Raw genomic sequence first — 21,153 nt, 5'->3', positions numbered from 1 at the left:
GAGATTCAGTTAGAAATACCTTCACCTCACATATTACAAACACTGTGAATATATTATGCTTCTCACTATTCAATTGTGTAAATATATTGATATTGGTCTGCAAAGGATCAATAAATTTGAATTGTATTTGTTTTCCATTAATACTAACTAGCAACTTAATTATTTTGTAGTCTTTTTCCCATTAAAAGAAAAACCATGATATTAGTTAAGTGAACAATACAGCTAAGAACATGGTTAACAATGGCTAACGAAGGGCAATTACATTTCATTATTCACTAAATATGAAACATTCTTTTCAATCACATTGTCTGAAATCTGTTCATATTTAGCAATTAAGTTATAAAAATAAATGCTTGCTTAATCTCACATGTATCTGTCTTTTCCCTAACCTCTCCCTATTCTCACTCGTTACTTTTACTGTGATGAGTAACGACAATCCAGCTTTGAAGCCTTGACCATATTTTATGACCATTACTCAGTTACTCCAAAATACTCTTCTTATTCTCCACTGTCTTAGATGGTAATATTCTCATTTCTCTCTGCCTAACTCTTCTCTCTACCTCCCTAAATCCCAGCTTTATTCAAAGTTTACTTTTAGACTCATCTCTAATTACTGCAGTCTGTACTTAACTGAAGTTCTCTAAACTGTTAGCGTGCATACAAATAATACTTCTTTAAATTCTCTCTTGAAATCCACTTATTTACTGATGCCTAGAAATTACCAAGTGTGATGCAAAACACTAATAGTTTACTTTCAGATATTACTATCATTTTGCTTTTTGAACATTTTAAGCCTCTCAGGCAGGGGTCATTTTTCAATAAGTACAATTTTTATGGTTTAAAATTATTATCTTGCCAGAGAGTAATGGGCTTAAGATTCTTCTAAAGTTTAAATATTTCACTGCTTTCATTAAACAAAGTAAAGTAACACATTTGATGAATATTTTTTAAATGATTTTAAGAGAAAATTCACCTTAAATCATGTATACCAATTCTGATTACAGAAAATTTCAAAAATTACATTTTAGAGAGGTGACAGACTTAAGCTGCATCGGTTATTTTCATTCTCCCATTTCTAACTACAGTGTGCAGCTATGACTGTGAACTGTTCATTAGCAGACATTTCATTTATCATTCTCAAAATAATAACTATAGTTAAAAAAAAAACCTTTTACATAATGCATTTGTGCTACTAACAGATGTCTTCAATCACCAGTTTCACATCATTTCTCCATGAGTTAGAACATTAGATATATTTAAACCTAAATTTACTGAATGTTCCACAAAACTGAATGGTGAAATTCAAGGCATGGATAAATTAAATAAACATATATCTGCTTTCTTATAATAATTTATTTCAAGTGATAGAAAATCACATGGAAGAACAATTATTTTACTCAAAGAGCAGACACAAAAATAGTCAACCTAATAAAAAATCACCACTTTAAAGAGATTTCATGGGATAGAAAATATGCTGCAACTTAAAATCTGAAGAAATTGCACAACCTATATTTTCACATATATACTCCAAAAGCAGACTATTTCATAAATTACCTTTAACTCATGAGATATGTTTAAAACTGGCACTTGCATTTCTTCTTATAAACATTAATATATTTTGAGATTTACTGTTCCATGCTATTCTTATTCTAAAAATTTTATTAAATATTACCTCATAAAGTTGATCATCAGGAAGGGATTTGAAAAATGTTTTCTATAACTGTTTTAGTGACATGGATAATAACCAGTGGAGAGTATTTAACTAGCAGGAGACACATTAGATGATAATAATTGTCCTACTAGTTCCAGATTCTAAGTATGTGCATAGGATGCATACGCCAATGCAGGGGACAAAAAGCATAAAGACTACAAGTGTGTGACATATGAATATAACCCAAAAGTTGATATCACTCATATGTCAGAGATAATAATTAAATATTAGCAAATATTAGTAAACACATTTAATCTCATCAAAGTTTAAAAAGTACTCCAACTCATTTCTTAATGTGTATGTTAATTTTTTCAAATGAAACAACACATATTAAATGTGTATACTTTAAGGCAATATCTGAAAATGACAGGATACAGAAAAATGTACAGGTATAATATTATTTTTGAAAAATTAAACACGAGGTTTGGTTTGGGTTATTTTGAAAAAATTGAAGCCTTTAAATAAAGCTTAAAATTTTATTTGTTCTACCTACCACCTGTCTAAAATGTGCACATGAACTACAGTCTATTTAACTACTGAAAATTTCATAAATTAAATCATTTTTATAATTCTGTTATCAATTATCTTTTTCTGTCTAAACACTGATTTCTTTAGTTTATTCCAGTTATCACTGCCTTTCAGAAGAAGGTGATGGCTTAGATTTCAAAATGACTCTCATTAACTCAAATATTATTACATAAGAAGAATCAGTAAATTTAGGTTTTGAAAGAGCATTCCTTATTTTCTCATTCATATCTAAAGCAATACTATTTCACAGAATACAATTTTCAGGTACAGGATTTTATACTCAGTCAGATGTTGAATATGTTCCCTAAAAAAATAACAAGGCACTTGCTAGGATTTTCCCCCCTCCAGGATGAAAGAGTAAAGTTAGTTAGGATTGAGCATTCACATATAAATGTAGCTGCTGCTGCTACTGCTAAATCGCTTCAGTCGTGGCCGACTCTGTGCGACCCTATGGACAGCAGCCCACCAGGCTCCCCTGTCCACGGGATTCTCCAGGCAAGAATACAGGAGTGGGTTGCCATTTCCGTCTCCCATGTACATGTAGAAGTTCTATGAATGCTATTTTTATTATAATTTTTCCAATCAATATGCCACAATGTTTTTGAACATACATATTTTTGCCTGTTTCTTTATATTACCTTTTCTTCGACCATTGATCACTGTCCACAATAATATATTCTATAAGTAAATGTCATTGCAATATTCAATCAATTTGTTATTATAATATTTGAATAACTTTTAGAGATTAAGATGATTATCCAAAAAAGACATTTATTAACTTAAAACTTTATTATATCTAGGGTAAATTATTCAAAAACTGATGAATTAGCTAAAAATTAGCTGAGACATGTTCATGATTGGGTTTCCCTGGTGACTCAGATGGTAAATAATGTGCCTGCCATGCAGGAGGCCTGAGTTCGATCCCTAGGTCAGAACGATCCCTGGGAGAAGGGAATGGCTACCATTCATGATTATTTAAATATAAACACTTAAGACACCAGTACTTTTATTTTTCTAACCTTTCAAATTCAAAGAGTCCACCATCTTAAATCCGAAATTCCAGTATTTGTTATACATCTTATCAAAGTATATATTACACAGTATTCACATCAACAACTGCTTGAATTAATTTTCCTTTGAGTCATGAATTCATTTTTTACCTCTGGACCTTCATGTAGGGATCATATATAAGTTAAATAAAAAGTTATTATATGCCATGTACTTTTTCAAGGCAAATCATAAAAGATATGGGCAAGCACAGGAGGAAACAGAGCAATTCAAGCAACCTCTAACTAGAAAATAGAAGCTCTGCTTGTTACACAAAAATTTTTCACCAAGTCTATTGTGAGACTGGCAGAATCATTTCCCTCACCATAAAGTTGTGAGGTAGGAACATGAGATTATCTCAAAAGAATTAGTTTGTTTTTTTTTTTAACTTTAAGTAGTGTCAGTATCATTAAAGCCTCTCAATCCTGAAACACAACCATAAAAAAGATCTCAAAAAGATTACTAAAATTATATTAATTCATTTAAGTCCTTACTTATAGTTTTCTTCCTCTTCAAATAAATTATGTATATAAAACAGCAGCCTTTAAATCTCTATTTGGCCAAATTCAAATCAATAGGAGAAAAATATATCACTGAAGTACACCAGTATTTTCTATTGCTTAATCCACTGAAAATCACATGTAATAGAAGGAAACTGTGATGAAGACATGGAGGTACAATACTGTTAACCTATAGACCAAGCTGGTTTACACTACCTCAGAAACCTTCAACGCATTTAGAGTACCCAAAGGGTAGGAGATGAGGGAGGTACAGAGATGAGATGAGCCTGTTAGAGACAGACACAAGACACAGCAAAATAAAGAAATACAAAAATGAATGACAAAGTTACATACATGTGTAACAATACATTTATCCATGGGAATAGAAAACATGAAGAAAGAAAGGCTAAATATTTAGAAAATGTTGATTAGGTGAGCTATACTTCAAAAACATGAGAAGTATGCACATAATTAAACTTGGAGAAAAATTAGTATGCCTGAAAATAATTATGTAATATAAGAAATAACAAATTTAAACACATCATCCTAGAAACATTTTTGCTGTTAAGAGGTACTCTTGAGTTTCCAAAACTACGTAGCGACAGTACAGTTTCTCAACAGACCCACAGGTTGTGTCAACAACGTCATCTTGATTTTTTTTTGAGAAATGGAAAATACTTTTATTATATAATGTTTAATTGTATCATCTACATGAGCTTTTAAATGTTTTCTCTCAAGTAATTCTAAGAACTATTATTCTAACTTTTTTTTCCATCAAGGTAAAACATTATAAACGGATACTTTTTAAACTCTTGATATCTCTTATGAGATAACGGTATTTAAAAAATAAGAAAGCACGTAAATAGGTAAACACATAAAACAGTATATATCTGAAAATTAAAAAGTACAGCATTTGTAAAAGATGCAATTATAAAGCCATAATACTGATTTTAAAAGTCATAAAAAAAATTCATTCACAATACAGACGTGTACATCACTTTAAGGGCTGAAATCTGTGCAGGCCTAAAGAGTCAAGTCATTTCATCCTTCCAAATCTAAATGTTCTCCAGAAACCTACAGTTTTGAAAGTAAGTCAGGGACCTTCTGCTCTGCAATTCCTTTTAAGATCCTAAATAAAAGGTACAACTGGAAAGTGTTCAGAACAGGAGGGAGAAAAGATAAGTGAAGGAAAAGAAATAAGAGAATTATTAGTAAAGGAAACAGTGGAATGAAGACATCCTACACCTAAGGAAACTAAGTCTAAGTTATGTTTTTAATGTAAAGGTTATCACAAGGGTGATAATATTTTAGAATAGATTTGTAATCCAGAGTCTCAAAAATACAATTGAATGTATGATCTAAATGATTACTACAAATACTGATATATCTTGCTTTCTAAATCATTAAATACAAAAGCCTTTATTTTATTTTGGAAAGTCCTGCCAGTTTCAAGAAATTATTCAAATATTCTTTATATATTTTAGTACTTTCCACAATATTCTTTTGAATTCTAATGTTAAGGAAGATATGAGTTTTCTATTATATTTTTGCTGTTGTTTTGCCAGATAGAACTGTCACTTTTTATTGAAACATCAGAATCAGACATTTAATTCTCACAGTTTTGATGCTTAATGAAAAGTGAAAGTTAAACACAGCATGGTGGCATTAAAAATGCATGGTGAATCCATAACATCCTGTGTCTTAGCCCTTAAGAGAATGTGCAGTACACCAAGAAAAAAATTATACAAAAAAGTTAAGCTAGCATACTTGGAGGGAGGATTGATAAATGGTCACAAGTTACTAAAAAAGTCATGAACAAAATACAGCAGATAGGGGAGAAGAGCAACAAAATCACTATCTAGTAAGTCTAACCTACAACTTGGGGAAGAATCCCACTTGATCTTCAGGTTGAAAATGTCTAAACATTTAACCCTTGGGACTACTACCAAGGTAGCATGTTCAAGGAACAGGTCAACCAAGGAAGCAGAAACTTTATTCGATATGACTCTTTTATAGAGTTTTCTATACAAGAATCAGTTTGTTGCTGAGGGAATATCAATTGTTTCACTTCTAAAAAGGTATTATATTATATAGTATTTTATATATTATATAATACTTTAAACAAGAGAGGGCTTGGTTCCATCCCTGTACTTGGCAAGGAAAACATTTGCTGTTTTCAAGTTTCCAGGAAATCCTCACTCTATTTAAATTCCTATTCTATAGTTTTAATTTTTAAAAGATTCTTTTTGCATAAAATACTCTAGTGAAGAGTTTTTTTAAATAAAGAGAATATTATTTTTACCATTTTGGAAATATTGAAACCCTTTTGTATCTCTCTGTAGTATACTGCACACACAAAAAATGTAATCTCTATCACATATCTTCAAGCAGAATGTCAAATCTATATTTATAGTTATAAATTTTGATTTGCTTATTTATTTAGAGTTAATCAGTTTTTAGAGTTCATAAGTAGATTGAGAACCTTAGTAATAAAGGTCTTTCACCCTCTTTTTCACTTTCACTTTTCACCCTCTTTCACTTCTGGATAGGAGATTTATTTCTAAATTGGTGATGTCTATTCACATTTTCAGAATTCTTAACACACATAATTATGCAAAGTGTGTGAGGAAGCAAAACAGAGTCACAGGGAGGTGTTATAAGCCTAGGCTTAGAAAACCACTTCTGACAGCGTACTTTACAACAATACTTAATTGGGTGTATGAATTTTATTAGAAATGTTTCCAAGTTTTTATTACCCTAATATATGCCTCAAAAAGATCTTATGTGTTCAGATAAAGACTGATTATACAGATGGTGACAGAACTATTCATATTCTAGTTTTGAGAAAAACTAAGCAATTGCCTGAATAAGGCAAAAATCAGGCTCCCAGAAAAACTCTGTATCTATGTGTGGATTTTTTATTTAAAGCTATAATTCTATCACCTCTTCTTATGTTTAATGAAGGTTTAAAGCTGTAACAAATAATGTGTCTAGGTCTATATGATATTACAATAAATAATTCATCCAGTGAATTCAGTGCCCTTTCCCTCCAAGTATAATGTAATAAAATCATTTTACAGTAAATGTTATCCCCAGTGAAATCTGAGATACAAATTATGGCTAGCTCACAAGGTCCTTGCATCTTTGAACAAACACATATTATTCTTACAGACATATGTTTTACTGTCTGATTTCCAGTAAAGGTAATGAAATAAAAACAGAAGGTAACTTTCATAAAATTTACTTGCATTCAAAGAGATTTACATCATGATAATATTTTAATAAGGTCTTTAGAATCATCTAGATATAAGTCAATAGTCAAAATTAGCAAATATCCCAGTCTGTTTTCTGTTTCTTAATCTGTTTTCTTAAAAAATATCAAGTAAATACTAGTATTGTGAGCATAATAAAAGCACTATGTTTATATTAAGTTTCAGAATATAAAAACTTCATTTTGTCATTTTCATATATATTTTAAAACAAATTGTGATTTAGAATATGAGTATATTTTAAATATATGATGTAATTCAAAGCAAGCAATATATACTCAAACTATCCAGTGGGATTGATAAATACAATATGATATATTATATAAAGCACTCATAACACTTTTACTGAACTTAATATATGCACAACTATAGAGTTTTCAATATAACAATGATTTACATTCAGTCACTAAAGGCTCTTTAAAAAAATCAAATGAGTATTTCAAAAATTATTTTGCCATTTAGAACTGGTTCCGTGTTCTGAAACAACAGTACGTTTAACCATCTTTATTGATTTATTAAAGTATTTCTTCTATTTGTCTATATTTGATTTGGTAGTATGGAAATTACCAAAGTACCTATACAAAGTAGAATTATTTTCATGCATTTGTATTTATGGCATCTTTGAAGCTTTTGAAAACAGGAGTGAAATTACATAAAGTCTATGCTGTCAATATACATTGTCCATTTGTAGAAATCAGTCTCTCTAGTAAAACACCTGAAATTATTTTTCATTAATTTGTATTTTTTAAAACTGCAAAATTTTTCTAGCTAGCAGAAGTATAATAAACTCATATCATCTGCATGATAACTTCATTTTCCTTCAAAGGACTGATGGAAAGGATGAGTGACAGATTTCTAAGCAACTTCCTTAGTGTAAAAGATGAAGGTTCAAATGGATACCGGGAGGGAACAAAATACACAGAAAGGATAAAACAGTCAGAAACATTGCTTTGGCTTCATGATTCCTAAGAAGTAAGTCATGAATAAGTACTAGAAAACAATGGTTGGCATCATCTATGTTGGTGTGCCAAGATGGTAAGTGTGATGGCTCCGTGGACACTAAATGAAACAGTACTGCAAAAAGCAATGAGCCTGTGAACTAGAAATCAGGCTTAATATATGTAGAGACACAAGTAAGGTACTAGCTACTCTTTTCAGTTGTGATCTCAAAAGGGATTCGTTGACCATGAACAACATGAAGCCAATATTTTTCTCTCACCATCACTAAATGTTGATGATTATTCATTTTAACTAAAAGACATTAAGTCAAAGCCCTGTTAAGCTATGAGACACTCATTAAGCTATGACACAAAGACTAGGATCTTATTTGGGATGCAACTGACAGTTGATGTTTGCTACATTGGAGTCTATAACCTCCTATTAGAAAAAAGTTTTCCTTGCATTCTTTCATGAGCCTTTCAGGAAACTTAAATTCTTTATCAAAATTTCTACAATTTGAATTTCAATAGATCATTTTCAAGTAAGATATATTTTAAAGGACTTTGATAGTTCTGACAACTATAATAAACAATGAGTACAATAAAGAAACATTTACCATTTTTATCCATGGAATTTGGTTCTGATTGTTTCTTGCCAATATCAGCAAAGGAGCGAACAATAGGAATCCTATTGGTGAGCTTCTTCTGATTCTGGTGGTGATGCTGTTTCATCAGAGCCTCGTGGACCCTGTGGCGTACATCCTCATTGAGCTGACCTGAGCTCACTTGTTGATCGAGGACCATATCTGTAGAGTGAAGGAAGAAAGAAGATATAAGCACAGCTTCCCTGTGATCTGACAGTAGTGAACCACTGAGTCCACACATGCATACCCTAGATAATCTTAGAAACAGAAGCTTGTCTTTGTAGAAGTGTGACACAAGAAAGACTCGGGAACTTTTTCATTATAAATCATACGTTTTGAAACATGTATCATATGGAGTTTTATTTTTCAAATATGAATAGCTGTATTGAGAACAAAATGCTTTATTGTCTCCATTATTTACTCTGAGGAGAGGGAATAGTAGTAGGAGTAATATAAATACAAATAGTACGTCTAAAATTGGAAAGTAGCCTCATACTTATATTTTAATATGATCTTCTTCTCCTTTTCTAATAGAGAATAACTTCCATGTTTTTTCTTTTTTTTTTTTTCATGTTTTTTCTTTAAGTGAACAAAAGTCCACCTGTAAAAATCTGATGCAAGGCAGCTTAGACAACTATCTGTGTGTGTGTGCTCAGTCACGTCCGACTCTTTGCAACCCCATGGACTGTCGACAGCCAGGCTCCTCTGTCCATGGGATTTTCCAGGCGAGAATACTGGAGTGGGTTGCCATTTCCTCCTCCAGGGGATCTTCTTGACCCAGGGATCGAACCCTGATTGACAGGTGGATTCTTTACCACTGAGTCACCTGGAAAGTCAAGTAAACAACTCTTTCACATTAATATAAAATCAATCCTCTCAAATCTTCCTTGATAATGTGTTTATATTTAAGAAAAAAAATTCTATATCCATAAAATAAAGAATAAAAGATGAGATTTTCAGAAGGCTATAATTAGGTAGATTGATATTTATCATGTGTAAGTGTCAGAAATGCCTATAAAATAAGTAGATGAGTAAAGGTTTCTTGGTAATACAAATTTCAACTCACTAAACCTCAGTGTAATTAATCTGATTTCCTATGACCAAATATTAACTCTGTTTGATCTTCTTACATAAAGCAGATTACAATGAATTACCTTCCACTGCCCCATTGAGTATACTGAAGATTTGAAAACTAGCAGAATCTTCCTTCCAAACAATAGACTTGGGTCCTGTCTCATATTCCAGTTGTGTGGCCTTGTAATGTTGAATAATTGCAGTGTCCTTATTTCTAAAACAGAGATAATAGCTAGCTCATACCAGCACTGTTGCCAGGACATGAGGCATGATTGGAATATATAGGTCCTCAGTAATTTCCAGGTACAAGATTTTCTTTGCAATTTCCTTTAAGTAGGTTGTGGGTTTGTGGTTTAAACTTTTGGATAATTTTAATTCTTTTATCTGTATTTTATAATAGTATATCAAGCAGAGGCAAAGTTGGATTTATCAGTAACAGAAAATCCAAATCAAACTATCTAAAACAAATTTCATTGGCTCACAAAGCAGAAAAATCAAAGTTAGGTTGGATTCATTTCATTTTTTCAGTGTTTCTATCAGATTCTCCCCCCTCATGGTGAGAAGGGGTGAGCTTTAACCTCAGGCTGTTTTCCTTACTATCATAAGGTGGCTGCCAGCAGCAACAAAGAAATACACATCTTCTTTCATATCAGAGTTTCTTTGCTTGTTTGTGACTTTCTCTTAAAACAGAATTCTTTTTCCCCCTTCCTAGTGACAATTCTAAGCTCGACTGACATAGTCCTGTCTATCTTTGCTGAGCCAATCACTGACTAAGAAGACAGGATCCCCACTTGCCTTAGGCTAATCAAGAACTTCCCATTACTCTGGAGTCATTTCCCTAATTCAGACGTAGACAAACCTTTTAGGTACTGAGTCAGATAACAAGTATTTTAGCCTTAGCGAGCCATACAACCTCTGTCACAACTATTCAACTCCATTTACATAGCAAGAAAGTAGCCACAGACAACATGTACAAATTACCATAATTGTGTTTCAGTAAAACATTTTTATGGACACTAAATTTGGATTTCACAAAATTTTCACATTTCAAAATATTGATCTTCTTTTTATTGCTTTTAAAAATGTAAAATGTAATATTCCTTGTTAGCACACATGCCTAACAAGATCAGGCAGTGGCCATATTTGCACATACAGCATAATTTGCCAGCCTTTGCTCTATCACTTGACTGTTTATGATGGAAAGGTAGAATGCATGTCTGGGAATAAGCCATAAAATCCTCTATAATTACCTCCAAAGTCTCTTCTGAAAATGTATGATAATATATTTAAACTTATATCTCAATTTTTTGCAGACTAGTAGTTATAATAAACTTGGATTAATTTGAAATAAAGGAAATGGTAAAGTGTCAACATATATGACTTCACATTGCAACCCTGCCAAGAGGGAAAAACATATATAAAACATGCATCATTGTTGTTGTTTTAGTCACCAAGTCATGTCCAACTTTTGCAACCCCATGGACTGTAACCTGCCAGGATCCCTCGTCCATTTTCCAGGCAAGAATAGTGGAGTGGGTTGACATTTCCTTCTCCAAGGAATCTTCCCCAAATATGCATTATATACTTCATAATAGGAGTGGTAAAGTAGGTTATTCAGATACCATCACACAGCAGTTTTATCTATAAGTCATGATATGTATCCCAAGTTCAATATTCTAATCAGAATAAAAATTAATCATATAATAAAACATGTACATGCTTATAATTTTTCATTCTTACCAAAGCACAGCTTTCCAGGCTTGAGCACTAAGAAAAATAATAAGTCACTGGCTTACAAGTTTTTCAGAGATAAGGTCTTTATATAAAACAGTTGTATAAGAGAAAACAAATAGTAAAAAAAAAAAAAAAAGAACAAAACTCTGCTCATTAGTCAGAAATAAACACACAGTAAACTCCTCTGAAGTAACTGCATCTAGCAATGCCTTAATGAACTATAAAAGTTAATCTACTTGCTTAAAAATATAACTCATACTAAAGGTGGAATTTAAGTACCAAAGGGAGTGTGATTCACTAACCACTTACATTGTTCTCCTCACCACTATAATATACATTAGTATTAACCTTGAAAAGTAGGAAAGGATAATGGGTCATAATGGCTTTCGGCCCAGAGTCAAGTCCGACCATCTCCACAGGCTCTGAAGCCTAAATAACACAGTCTAGCCTGCCAGAGTACAATGCCAGGATCTGATGGTAACAGAAGGAGCAGGAAGAAAAAGGATAAATCGGTCAATCCTCTAGCACTAAACAGGCTCCAGAAAAATTAGTAGCATTTGTGTAAAAAGACCTCAGAAAGTGAAAAAATACTTCTCGTCCAAATAAGGCAATTATGTCACCATGATTAGTTCATTTTGACTACTGAATGAAAGCCTCTAGAGACCATGAGATTCTACAGACTCTATATAAATCTCTGCCTCTTTAAAGATGATCATATAATTGTTTTGTCTTAATAGTCTGTTGTCTTAAAAGATGCTGGAGGAGAAGTGGAGGATAGAGGCTTCTAAACTGGTTGACAGTACCAACAGCAGTATGTGGAATAAAAATGCAAACTACCATGGTGCTAACGCTAAATCGATTCAATTGTGTCTGACTCTGCAATCCCATGGACTGTAGCCTGCCAGGCTCCTCTGTCCATCAGATTCTCCAGGCAAGAATACTGGAATGGGTTGCCATGCCCTCCTTCAGGAGATATAAACTATCCCCTGTACTATAAATTAAGTACTATAAAAATACTTAATTTCCTGACCAAGAATGGTAACAGTATAGGCATCTAAAACATACACATGGCTATTCTCATATTCCCAAATCTGCAGAGTATATTCAGTGGAGTAAACTATGGATTTTTCTTGGACAAAAGATTTTAAACAACGAAAGTTGTTTTAACGAGCTGAGATCTATGATTGCTAATCTGTCCATGATACTAACTCTGGTTTGGTTTTAATATCTTACCTTCATTGACAGAATTAGGTTAAAATATAAATACTACAGAGGTAATATTTCCATTATTAATCTTTATAGTACTGAATTTAAAACAGATTAACATAGATTGCAAAATTACCTATAATTTATATGAATATAATTAAGAAGCATTTTAAATATAATTAATCCTATATCAAAATAAATTGTGATAAGAAAATATATCTGGAGAATCTTGGTTTGAAAAGTTAAGTAATATTTTGAAGGAATAAGTTTAAATTTATTCTCAGTTCCTTAAAACATTGGGAAATAGACATTTTTAAATTAACTTTACCCAGAAGAAAATCCTACTTTAATTACACCAGAAATTCTTGACAGACCTGCCAGATACAAATGGGATTTTCTCCTACTAAGTCTACAAAAATCTCTTTAAGGAATTATTTAAGAGCCTATTAAAAACATATCAGAATATTGATATAAAAATCCTTGACCATTTTAAAACAATATCTGGGCCATATACCTCTACTAGGAAATGTCTAGAAAACATTAAGCTGGAGAGTCTGTGCATTTACAAAGTACTACGCTTACAGCTCTTAAAGATAAACAATTATATCTAGCTCTCGCAAGACAGAAACTAGTGACTAATACGTTAGTAACTGCTTAATGTATAGAAAAATATAATAAATAAGAAGTGAAGAAAAACTTCCAAATCTTAAAGTTAATCACAATCACTACGGTCCCAAATTATCATGAAATGAATAAAACAAAATTTACGATTATAGGTTAATCAAAAGAAGCTATTTCCCATCTCCTGCAGGTGTTACCTGTAATATATCACTATTAATCTGTTTATAAAATGGAGGAAATAGTTCCTCTCTACCTCACAAAGTGTCTATGATAATAAAATATAGTAATGAATGTGAAAATACAAAGTTAGACGTCTTCAAAATGTAAACCATAAGTACTACACACTCAATAATACAGCTAAATTGTCACAAAGTAAAAATAGCAGTAAGTAAACAAGAAAATAATTACAAGTTATCAGGAGAAAATGTTTTAATGAGACTTTATTGAGGACAGAAATAAATACATTTGGATTAACTAAGCCAAATTAAAATTACTCAAAGAGAGAGAATCTCTTCTCATTAATGACTGAAAAGGAACCTGAGGTAATAATCATCTACACAAGTATTTGTAATCATATTTTTCTACATGGTATTAGTTCTAAACTACTGACCTTTTCTGAATGGCAATCTACAGACTGCTGTACATTGAAAATGAGACATTAAAAAAGTTAGTCTACTTTGGAGTCAGAAAGATACAGACTAATTAGAAGAGAATAAAGAATACTGAAAAGCTATTAGTATTTGGGGTACAGAGACTTCCATTGAACTACTTTCATTTTAAGAATGGATTTATAAAATGTAATCTGCTTTAAAAAACTAGATTCAACACAGCTAACAACCTTTACATATTCTACAGAACTGAGCCTGGGAAGAGGGCAGGTTTAGGGAAATGAAACATAAATTTAGACAACAAAACCGAGATAAGATGATAAGTGTTTTAGTCAAACTATAACAGAATATTCTCTGGTGGAAATAAATTCCTAAAGAAGCCATTCGGAATTAAGGAATTTTTAAGAAATGTTTAAAGAAATTTAAAGCCTGGTAACACTGTGAGGACTACTCTCTGCGGCTAATTTTGCCACACTGAGGAATTTGACAGCTTCATTAAAGAAAGTCAATATAAAACTCATTTGAATTAATCCATTTTCAAAGGTAATGCCATCACTGACTAAGTAGCAGAAATAAACTCCTTATTTTTGCCAAGAACTTTAACCTTCTGAGTCTCTTCATTTATGAAGGATAACAATAATACTACTAAGTTCCAAGTCTGTTCTGAGAATCAAAAAGGTAGCTGTAGAATTACTAAAAAGAGCTTCCTAAATGCTGGAGTGCTAGGGAAAGCTTTACCACTTCATTTCATAAAATTTTTATTGGTATCAGCAATACTCTATAATGTAAAGCTAGGAAATTGAGTTGGAGGGCTACTACAACAACATTCTCAGGAAGCTTGCTAATTTCCACGGTTGTTGTTATAGTTTCGAAGTCATCCAACTCTTTGCAACCCCACAGACTGTAAGTCTTGGTTAATGTTAGTGTATACACCTGTTAGTGTATCCTGTGTTCTTCCAAAAAGTATGCTGTGTATACTTGATACAGTCATTTAGGCTCTAGTTCTGTATTTTAAGATGTAACTTCTTTCTAAGTGTTGTATGACTGAGGGGAAGGAAGCTTATCTCCCTGTGCGTGTGTGTCTTGTTTGTGATTTAACAAACAATATCCCTCCATGCTTACTTTTTCCTCCACATATTGCAATGTCTGTATGCCTACTAGCACCAACAACCAAATAAATAATTTAAGTGGAATTAACGACATCCATTTTAAGCCATCTCTTTCTTCAGACAGTAGTTGTAATAGAAAAAACACGGAGCTTAAAGTCAGAGGATCTTAGATGGAACTTGAACCATGAAAGTTTCAGAATCTCTATTTTCTTATTGAAATATGGGAATGACACTTTATGAGGCTATTTGAAGATTAAATTAGATACATTATTTTTCTAATACAATATTTTCTCATTTATGTGATAAAAAAACAGTGTTTCGGGTTTTTTCCCATCCCTACAATACAATTAAGACATTGAAATCTCTCTGAAGTCTCTCTATTCTACAAATAAATTCCACATGGTACTGCTTTTATTTTTTTTCCAAACTAGAAATCTTTTTAAAACTGCTTGAGTCTTAGCTTTGTTTCTATTTTGAAAAAACCTTCATTAACCACTTTTATTTATATCCTTTCAAAACTCATTTCTGAGGGGGTTTCTTTTGTATTATTTTGTTTTTACTAAAATGTATTTGTCTTCCAGATCAAAAGATACAGGAGTTCTTTTCTTTTACTTCCAGAGTAACAGTAAAAAGCTTCCTAAATATAACTGCTTGTGTGATAATAGGCTTCTAGTACAAATCATTCATCCCAGAGGCAAGTCACAGTTTTCAGTTACAAACTAATCTCAACCATATCATTTGGCTTCCTCTGGAATTCAAGACTTTTAATTCAATTTAAAATAAATGGAATACGAAAACAAAAGTAAACAATTGGGACCTGATTAAACTTAAAAGCTTTTGCATAGCAAAGGAAACTATAAGCAAGGTGAAAAGACAACCTTCGGAATGGGAGAATAACAAATGAAACAACTGACAAAGGATTAATTTCCAAAATATATAAGCAGCTCATACAACTCAATACTAGGAAAACAAACAACCCAATCAAAAAGTGGGAAAAAGAGCTAAACAGACATTTCTCCAAAGAAGACATACAGATGGCTAACAAACACATGAAAAGATGCTCAACATCGCTCATTATTAAGAGAAATGCAAATCAAAACCACAATGAGATATCACCTTACACCGGTCAGAATGACCATCATCAAAAAGTCTACAAACAATAAATGCTGGAAAGGGTGTGGAGAAAAGGGAACGCTCTTGCACTGTTGGTGGGAATGCAAATTGATACAGTCAATATGGAAGGCGGTATGGAGATTCCTTAAAAAAACTAGGAATAAAATCACCATATGACCCAGCAATCCCACTCCTAGACATATATCCTGAAGAAACCATGGTTGAAAAATACTCATGTATCCCATTGTTCACTGCAGCACTATTTACAATAGCTAGAACATGGAAGCAACCTAGATGCCCATCAACAGATGAATGGATAAGGAAGCTATGATACATATACACAATGGAATATTACTCAACCATAAAAAGGAATGCATTTGAGTCAGTTCTGATGAGGTGGATGAACCTAGAACCTACTATAGAGAATGAAGTGAGTCAGAAAAGGAAAAATAAATATCATATTCTAATGCACATATATGGAATCTAGCAAAATGGTTCTGAAGAATTTATTTACAGGGCAGCAATGGATAAACAGACATAGAGAATAGACTTATGGACATGGGGAGAGGAGAGGAGAGGGTGAGATGTATGGAAAGAGTAACATGGAAACTTCCATGACCATATGTAAAATAGATAGCCAACAGGAATTTGCTGTAAGGCTCAGGAAACTCAAACAGGGGCTCTGTATCAACCTAGCGGGGTGGGATGGGGAGGGAGATGGGAGGGAGGTTCAAAAGAGAGGGGAAATATGTGTACCTATGGCTGATTCATGTTGAGGTTTGACAGAAAACAACAAAATTCTATAAAGCAATTATCCTTCAATAAAAAAAAATAAATTAAAAAAATAAAACATGGCCAGGGGCATCCCTAGTGGTCCAATGGTTAAGAATCTGCCTGCCAATGTAGGAGACACAGGTTCCATCCCTGGTCCGGGAAGACCCCATATGCTTGGGGCAACTAAGTCAGTGTACCACAACTATTGAGCCCGTGCTCTAGAGCTGGAGAGCCACAGTCACTGCGTTCATGTGCTGCAACCACGGAAGCCTGCGCACTTAGAGCCCGGTGCTCCAGAGCAAGAGAAGCCCCCACAATAAGGAGCCTGTGCACCACAAGCAGGCAAAGCGGACGCACAGCGACAAAGACCCAGAACACTCATAAATAAATAAATAATTTAAGGTAAACGCCCATACCTTTCTGTTCTATCCTAAGCTAATATTTTTCCTATCTATTGAAATTTTTTCTTTTGGTTATTTCATGTATCTGAATATTGGAAAAAAATCAATCTCTAGCTTTATGGGTTTTTCTTTCTAATTTCTCATGGCAGCCTAATTACATACTACATTGAAAAACAAAAATAGTATAATCTAGATAGTAGCCAAGATATATAGGTTCTTGCTCTACTTGCCACTGGAAGTTAGACCATATATCTTTGAGATCCAACTTCTTTTATCTTAAATGAGGTGGTAAAACAAAGTTACTTTTAAAGTCTCATACACTGATCATGAGAATTCATCTACTAAAAATTATATACATGATATAGAATTATAAGAAAAAAATGAGTAAAAAAAAAATCAGCTGCACCATAAGGATGAAATAGACTAAAGAGAATAAAAGATATACCTGCAATTTCTTCTAAAGTATTGGCATGCATGTCCAGCAACACAGTTCCATTCAGAATACAACTTCTTAACTCAAATAAGCTGTGCAGTGAAAGAGTAGCCACATAAGGCTTGCTCCACCTTTCCCCTCCATCTTCCACATCTTCTTCAAACTTCAACCACCTATACAAATAAATAATACTTTCAGCACATTGAGTGTTACACTGTAGATAAATGAATCTTTATCTCAATAATAAAAGGTATAAACATAAAGATATTGACATTACTTCTTGGTTTCAACGGTTTTAGAAGTAAAAGCCAACCCAAGACATCTGGTTTATTTCATTTTAATTCCATTTAACAAACATTCTATCTGTCATTGAAAGATATATTGAAAACAAAGAAAAACTTTAAGTTATTTTTATTAACTTTTTTGGCACAGGAGTGGCTAGCGGCAGCTGGGCGGCGCAGGAACGGGAAGCGGCATGAGGAATACCCCACATCCAAGGTAAGGAGCAGCGGCTTCGCTTTGCTGGAGCAGCCGTGAAGGGATACCCCATGTCCAAGGTAAGAGAAACCCAAGACGGTAGACGCTGAAAGAGGGCATCAGAGGGCAGACAGACTGAAAATCACAATCACAGAAAACTAGCCAATCTGATCACATGGACCACAGCCTTGTCTAACTCAATGAAACTAGGCCATGCCATATGGGCCTGACAGAATGCAGTCCACTGGAGAAGGGAATGGCAAACCACTTCAGTATTCTTGCCTTGAGAATCCCATGAATACCATGAAAAGGCAAAAAGATAGGACACTGAAAGATGAACTCCCCAGGTCGGTACATGCCCAATATGATACTGGATATCACTGGAGAAATAACTCCAGAAAGAATGAAGGGATGGTGCCAAAGTCAAAACAACACCCGGTTGTGGATGTGACTGGTGATAGAAGCAAGGTCCGATGTTGTAAAGGGTAATATTGCATAGAAACATGGAATGATAGGTCCGTGAATCAAGGCAAACTGGAAGTGGTTAAACAGGAGATGGCAAGAGTGAACACTGACATTCAAGGAATTAGCGAACTAAAATGGACTGGAATGGGTGAATTTAACTCAGATGACCATTTTATCTACTACTGCGGGCAGGAGTCCCTTAGAAGAAATGGAGTAGCCATCACAGTCAACCAAAGATTCCAAAATGCAGTACTTGGATGCAATCTCAAAAACAACAGAATGATCTCTGTTCGTTTCCAAGGAAAACCATTCAATATCACGGTAATACAAGTCTATGCCCCGACCAGTAATGCTGAAGAAGCTGAAGTTGAATGGTTCTATGAAGACCTACAAGACCTATTAGAACTAACACCCAAAAGAGATATCATTTTCATTATAGGGGACTGGAACGCAAAGGTTAAGATGTCAGGAAACACCTGGAGTAACAGGGAAATTTGGCCTTGGAGTACAGAATGAAGCAGGGCAAAGGCTAATAGAGTTTTGCCAAGAGAACGCACTGGTCATAGCAAACACCCTTTTCCAACAGCACAAGAGAAGACTCTACACATGGACATCACTAGATGATGGTCAACACTGAAATGAGATTGATTATATTCTTTGCAGCCAAAGATAGAGAAGCTCTATACAGTCAGCAAAAACAAGACCAGGAGCCGACTGTGGCTCAGACAGTGAACTCCTTATTGCCAAATTCAGACTTAAATTGAAGAAAGTGGGTAAAACCACTAAACCATTCAGGTATGACCTAAATCAAATCCTTTATGATTATACAGTGGAAGTAACAAATAGATTTAAAGGACTAGATCTGATAGAGTGCCTGATGAACTATGGATGCAGGTTTGTGACATTGTACAGGAGACAGGGATCAAGACCAACCCCAGAAAAAAGAAATGCAAAAAAAGCAAAATAGCTGTCTGAGGAGGCCTTACATATAGCTGTGAAAAGAAGAGAAGTGAAAAGCAAAAGAGAAAAAGAAAGATATACCCATTTGAATGCAGAGTTCCAAAGAATAGCAAGGAGAGATAAGAAAGCCTTCCTCAGCGATCAATGCAAAGAAATAGAGGAAAACAACAGAATGGGAAAGACTAGAGATCTCCTCAAGAAAATTAGAGATACTAAGGGAACATTTCATGTGAAGATGGGCTCAATAAAAGACAGAAATGGTATGGACCTAACAGAAGCAGAAGATATTAAGAAGAGGTGGCAAGAATACACAGAAAAACTGTGCATAAAAAGATCTTCACAACCCAGTTAATTACCATGGTGGGATCACTCACCTAGAGCCAGACATCCTGGAATGTGAAGTCAAGTGGGCCTTAAGAAGCATCACTACAAAGCTAGTGGGGGTGATGGAATTCCAGTTGAGCTATTTCAAATCTTAAAAGATGATGATGTGAAAGTGCTGCACTCAATATGCCAGCAAATTTGGGAAACTCAGCAGTGGCCACAGCACTGGAAAAGGTCAGTTTTCATTCCAATCCCAAAGTAAGGCAACACCAAAGAATGTTCAAACTACTGCACAATTGCACTCATATTACACGCTAGTAAAGTAATGCTCATAATTCTCCAAGCCAGGCTTCAGCAATACGTGAACCATGAACTTCCAGATGTTCAAGCTGGTTTTAGAAAAGGCAGAGGAACCAGAGATCAAATTGCCAACATCCGCTGGATAATCAAAAAAGCAAGAGAGTTCCAGAAAAACATCCATTTCTGCTTTATTGACTATGCCAAAGCCTTTGACTGTGTGGATCACAATAAACTGTGGAAAATTCTGAAAGAGATTTGATACCAGACCACCTGACCTGCCTCTTGAGAAATCTGTATGCAGGTCAGGAAGCAACAGTTAGAACTTGACATGGAACAACAGACTGGTTCCAAATAGGAAAAGGAGTACGTCAAGGTTGTATATTGTCATCCTACTTATTTAACTTATATGCAGAGTACATCATAAGAAACGCTGGGCTGGATGAAACACAAGCTGGAATCAAGATTGCCGGGAAAAATATCAATAACCTCAGATATGCAGATAATACCACCCCTAAGGCAGAAAGTGAAGGAGAACTAAAGAGCCTGTTGATGAAAGTGAAAAAGGAGAGTGGAATTGTTGGCTTAAATTTCAACATTCAGAAAACTAAGATCATGGCAAATAGATGAGAAACAGTGGAAACAGTGAAAGAGACTTTATATTTGGGGGCTCCAAAATCACTGCAGATGGTGATTGCAGTCATGAAATTAAAAGATGCTTACTCCTTGGAAGGAATGTTATGACCAACCTAGACACCATATTAAAAAGCAGAGACATTCCTTTGCCAACAAAGGTCCATCTAGTCAACGCTATGGTTTTTCCATGTGTGGATAGTCATGTGTGGATGTGAGAGCTGGACTATGAAGAATGCTGAGCGCCAAAGAATTGATGCTTTTGAACTGTAGTGTTGGAGAAGACT

At 33.9% G+C, this 21,153-nt stretch overlaps 1 protein-coding gene across 3 annotated transcripts in view; it reads right to left on the bottom strand.

The window, feature by feature from the left end:
- SLC4A10 (solute carrier family 4 member 10) overlaps window positions 1–21,153 on the bottom strand; it is a 225,745-nt gene that overhangs the window by 123,053 nt on the left and 81,539 nt on the right. For all 3 annotated transcript variants that reach the window (XM_065927869.1, XM_065927870.1, XM_065927871.1), the window contains 2 exons: window positions 17,723–17,883; window positions 8,611–8,799 (listed from right to left, as the gene is read on the bottom strand). In XM_065927869.1, coding sequence (XP_065783941.1) covers window positions 8,611–8,799; window positions 17,723–17,883 — 350 coding nt within the window. The remainder of the gene's footprint in view (window positions 1–8,610; window positions 8,800–17,722; window positions 17,884–21,153) is intronic.

Source organism: Muntiacus reevesi, chromosome 3 (genome assembly GCF_963930625.1).
Source record: "Muntiacus reevesi chromosome 3, mMunRee1.1, whole genome shotgun sequence".
Taxonomy (NCBI): Eukaryota; Metazoa; Chordata; class Mammalia; order Artiodactyla; family Cervidae; genus Muntiacus; species Muntiacus reevesi.
The sequence above is the reverse complement of the archived record's forward strand: the minus strand, read 5'-3'. Positions and strand labels throughout refer to the sequence as shown.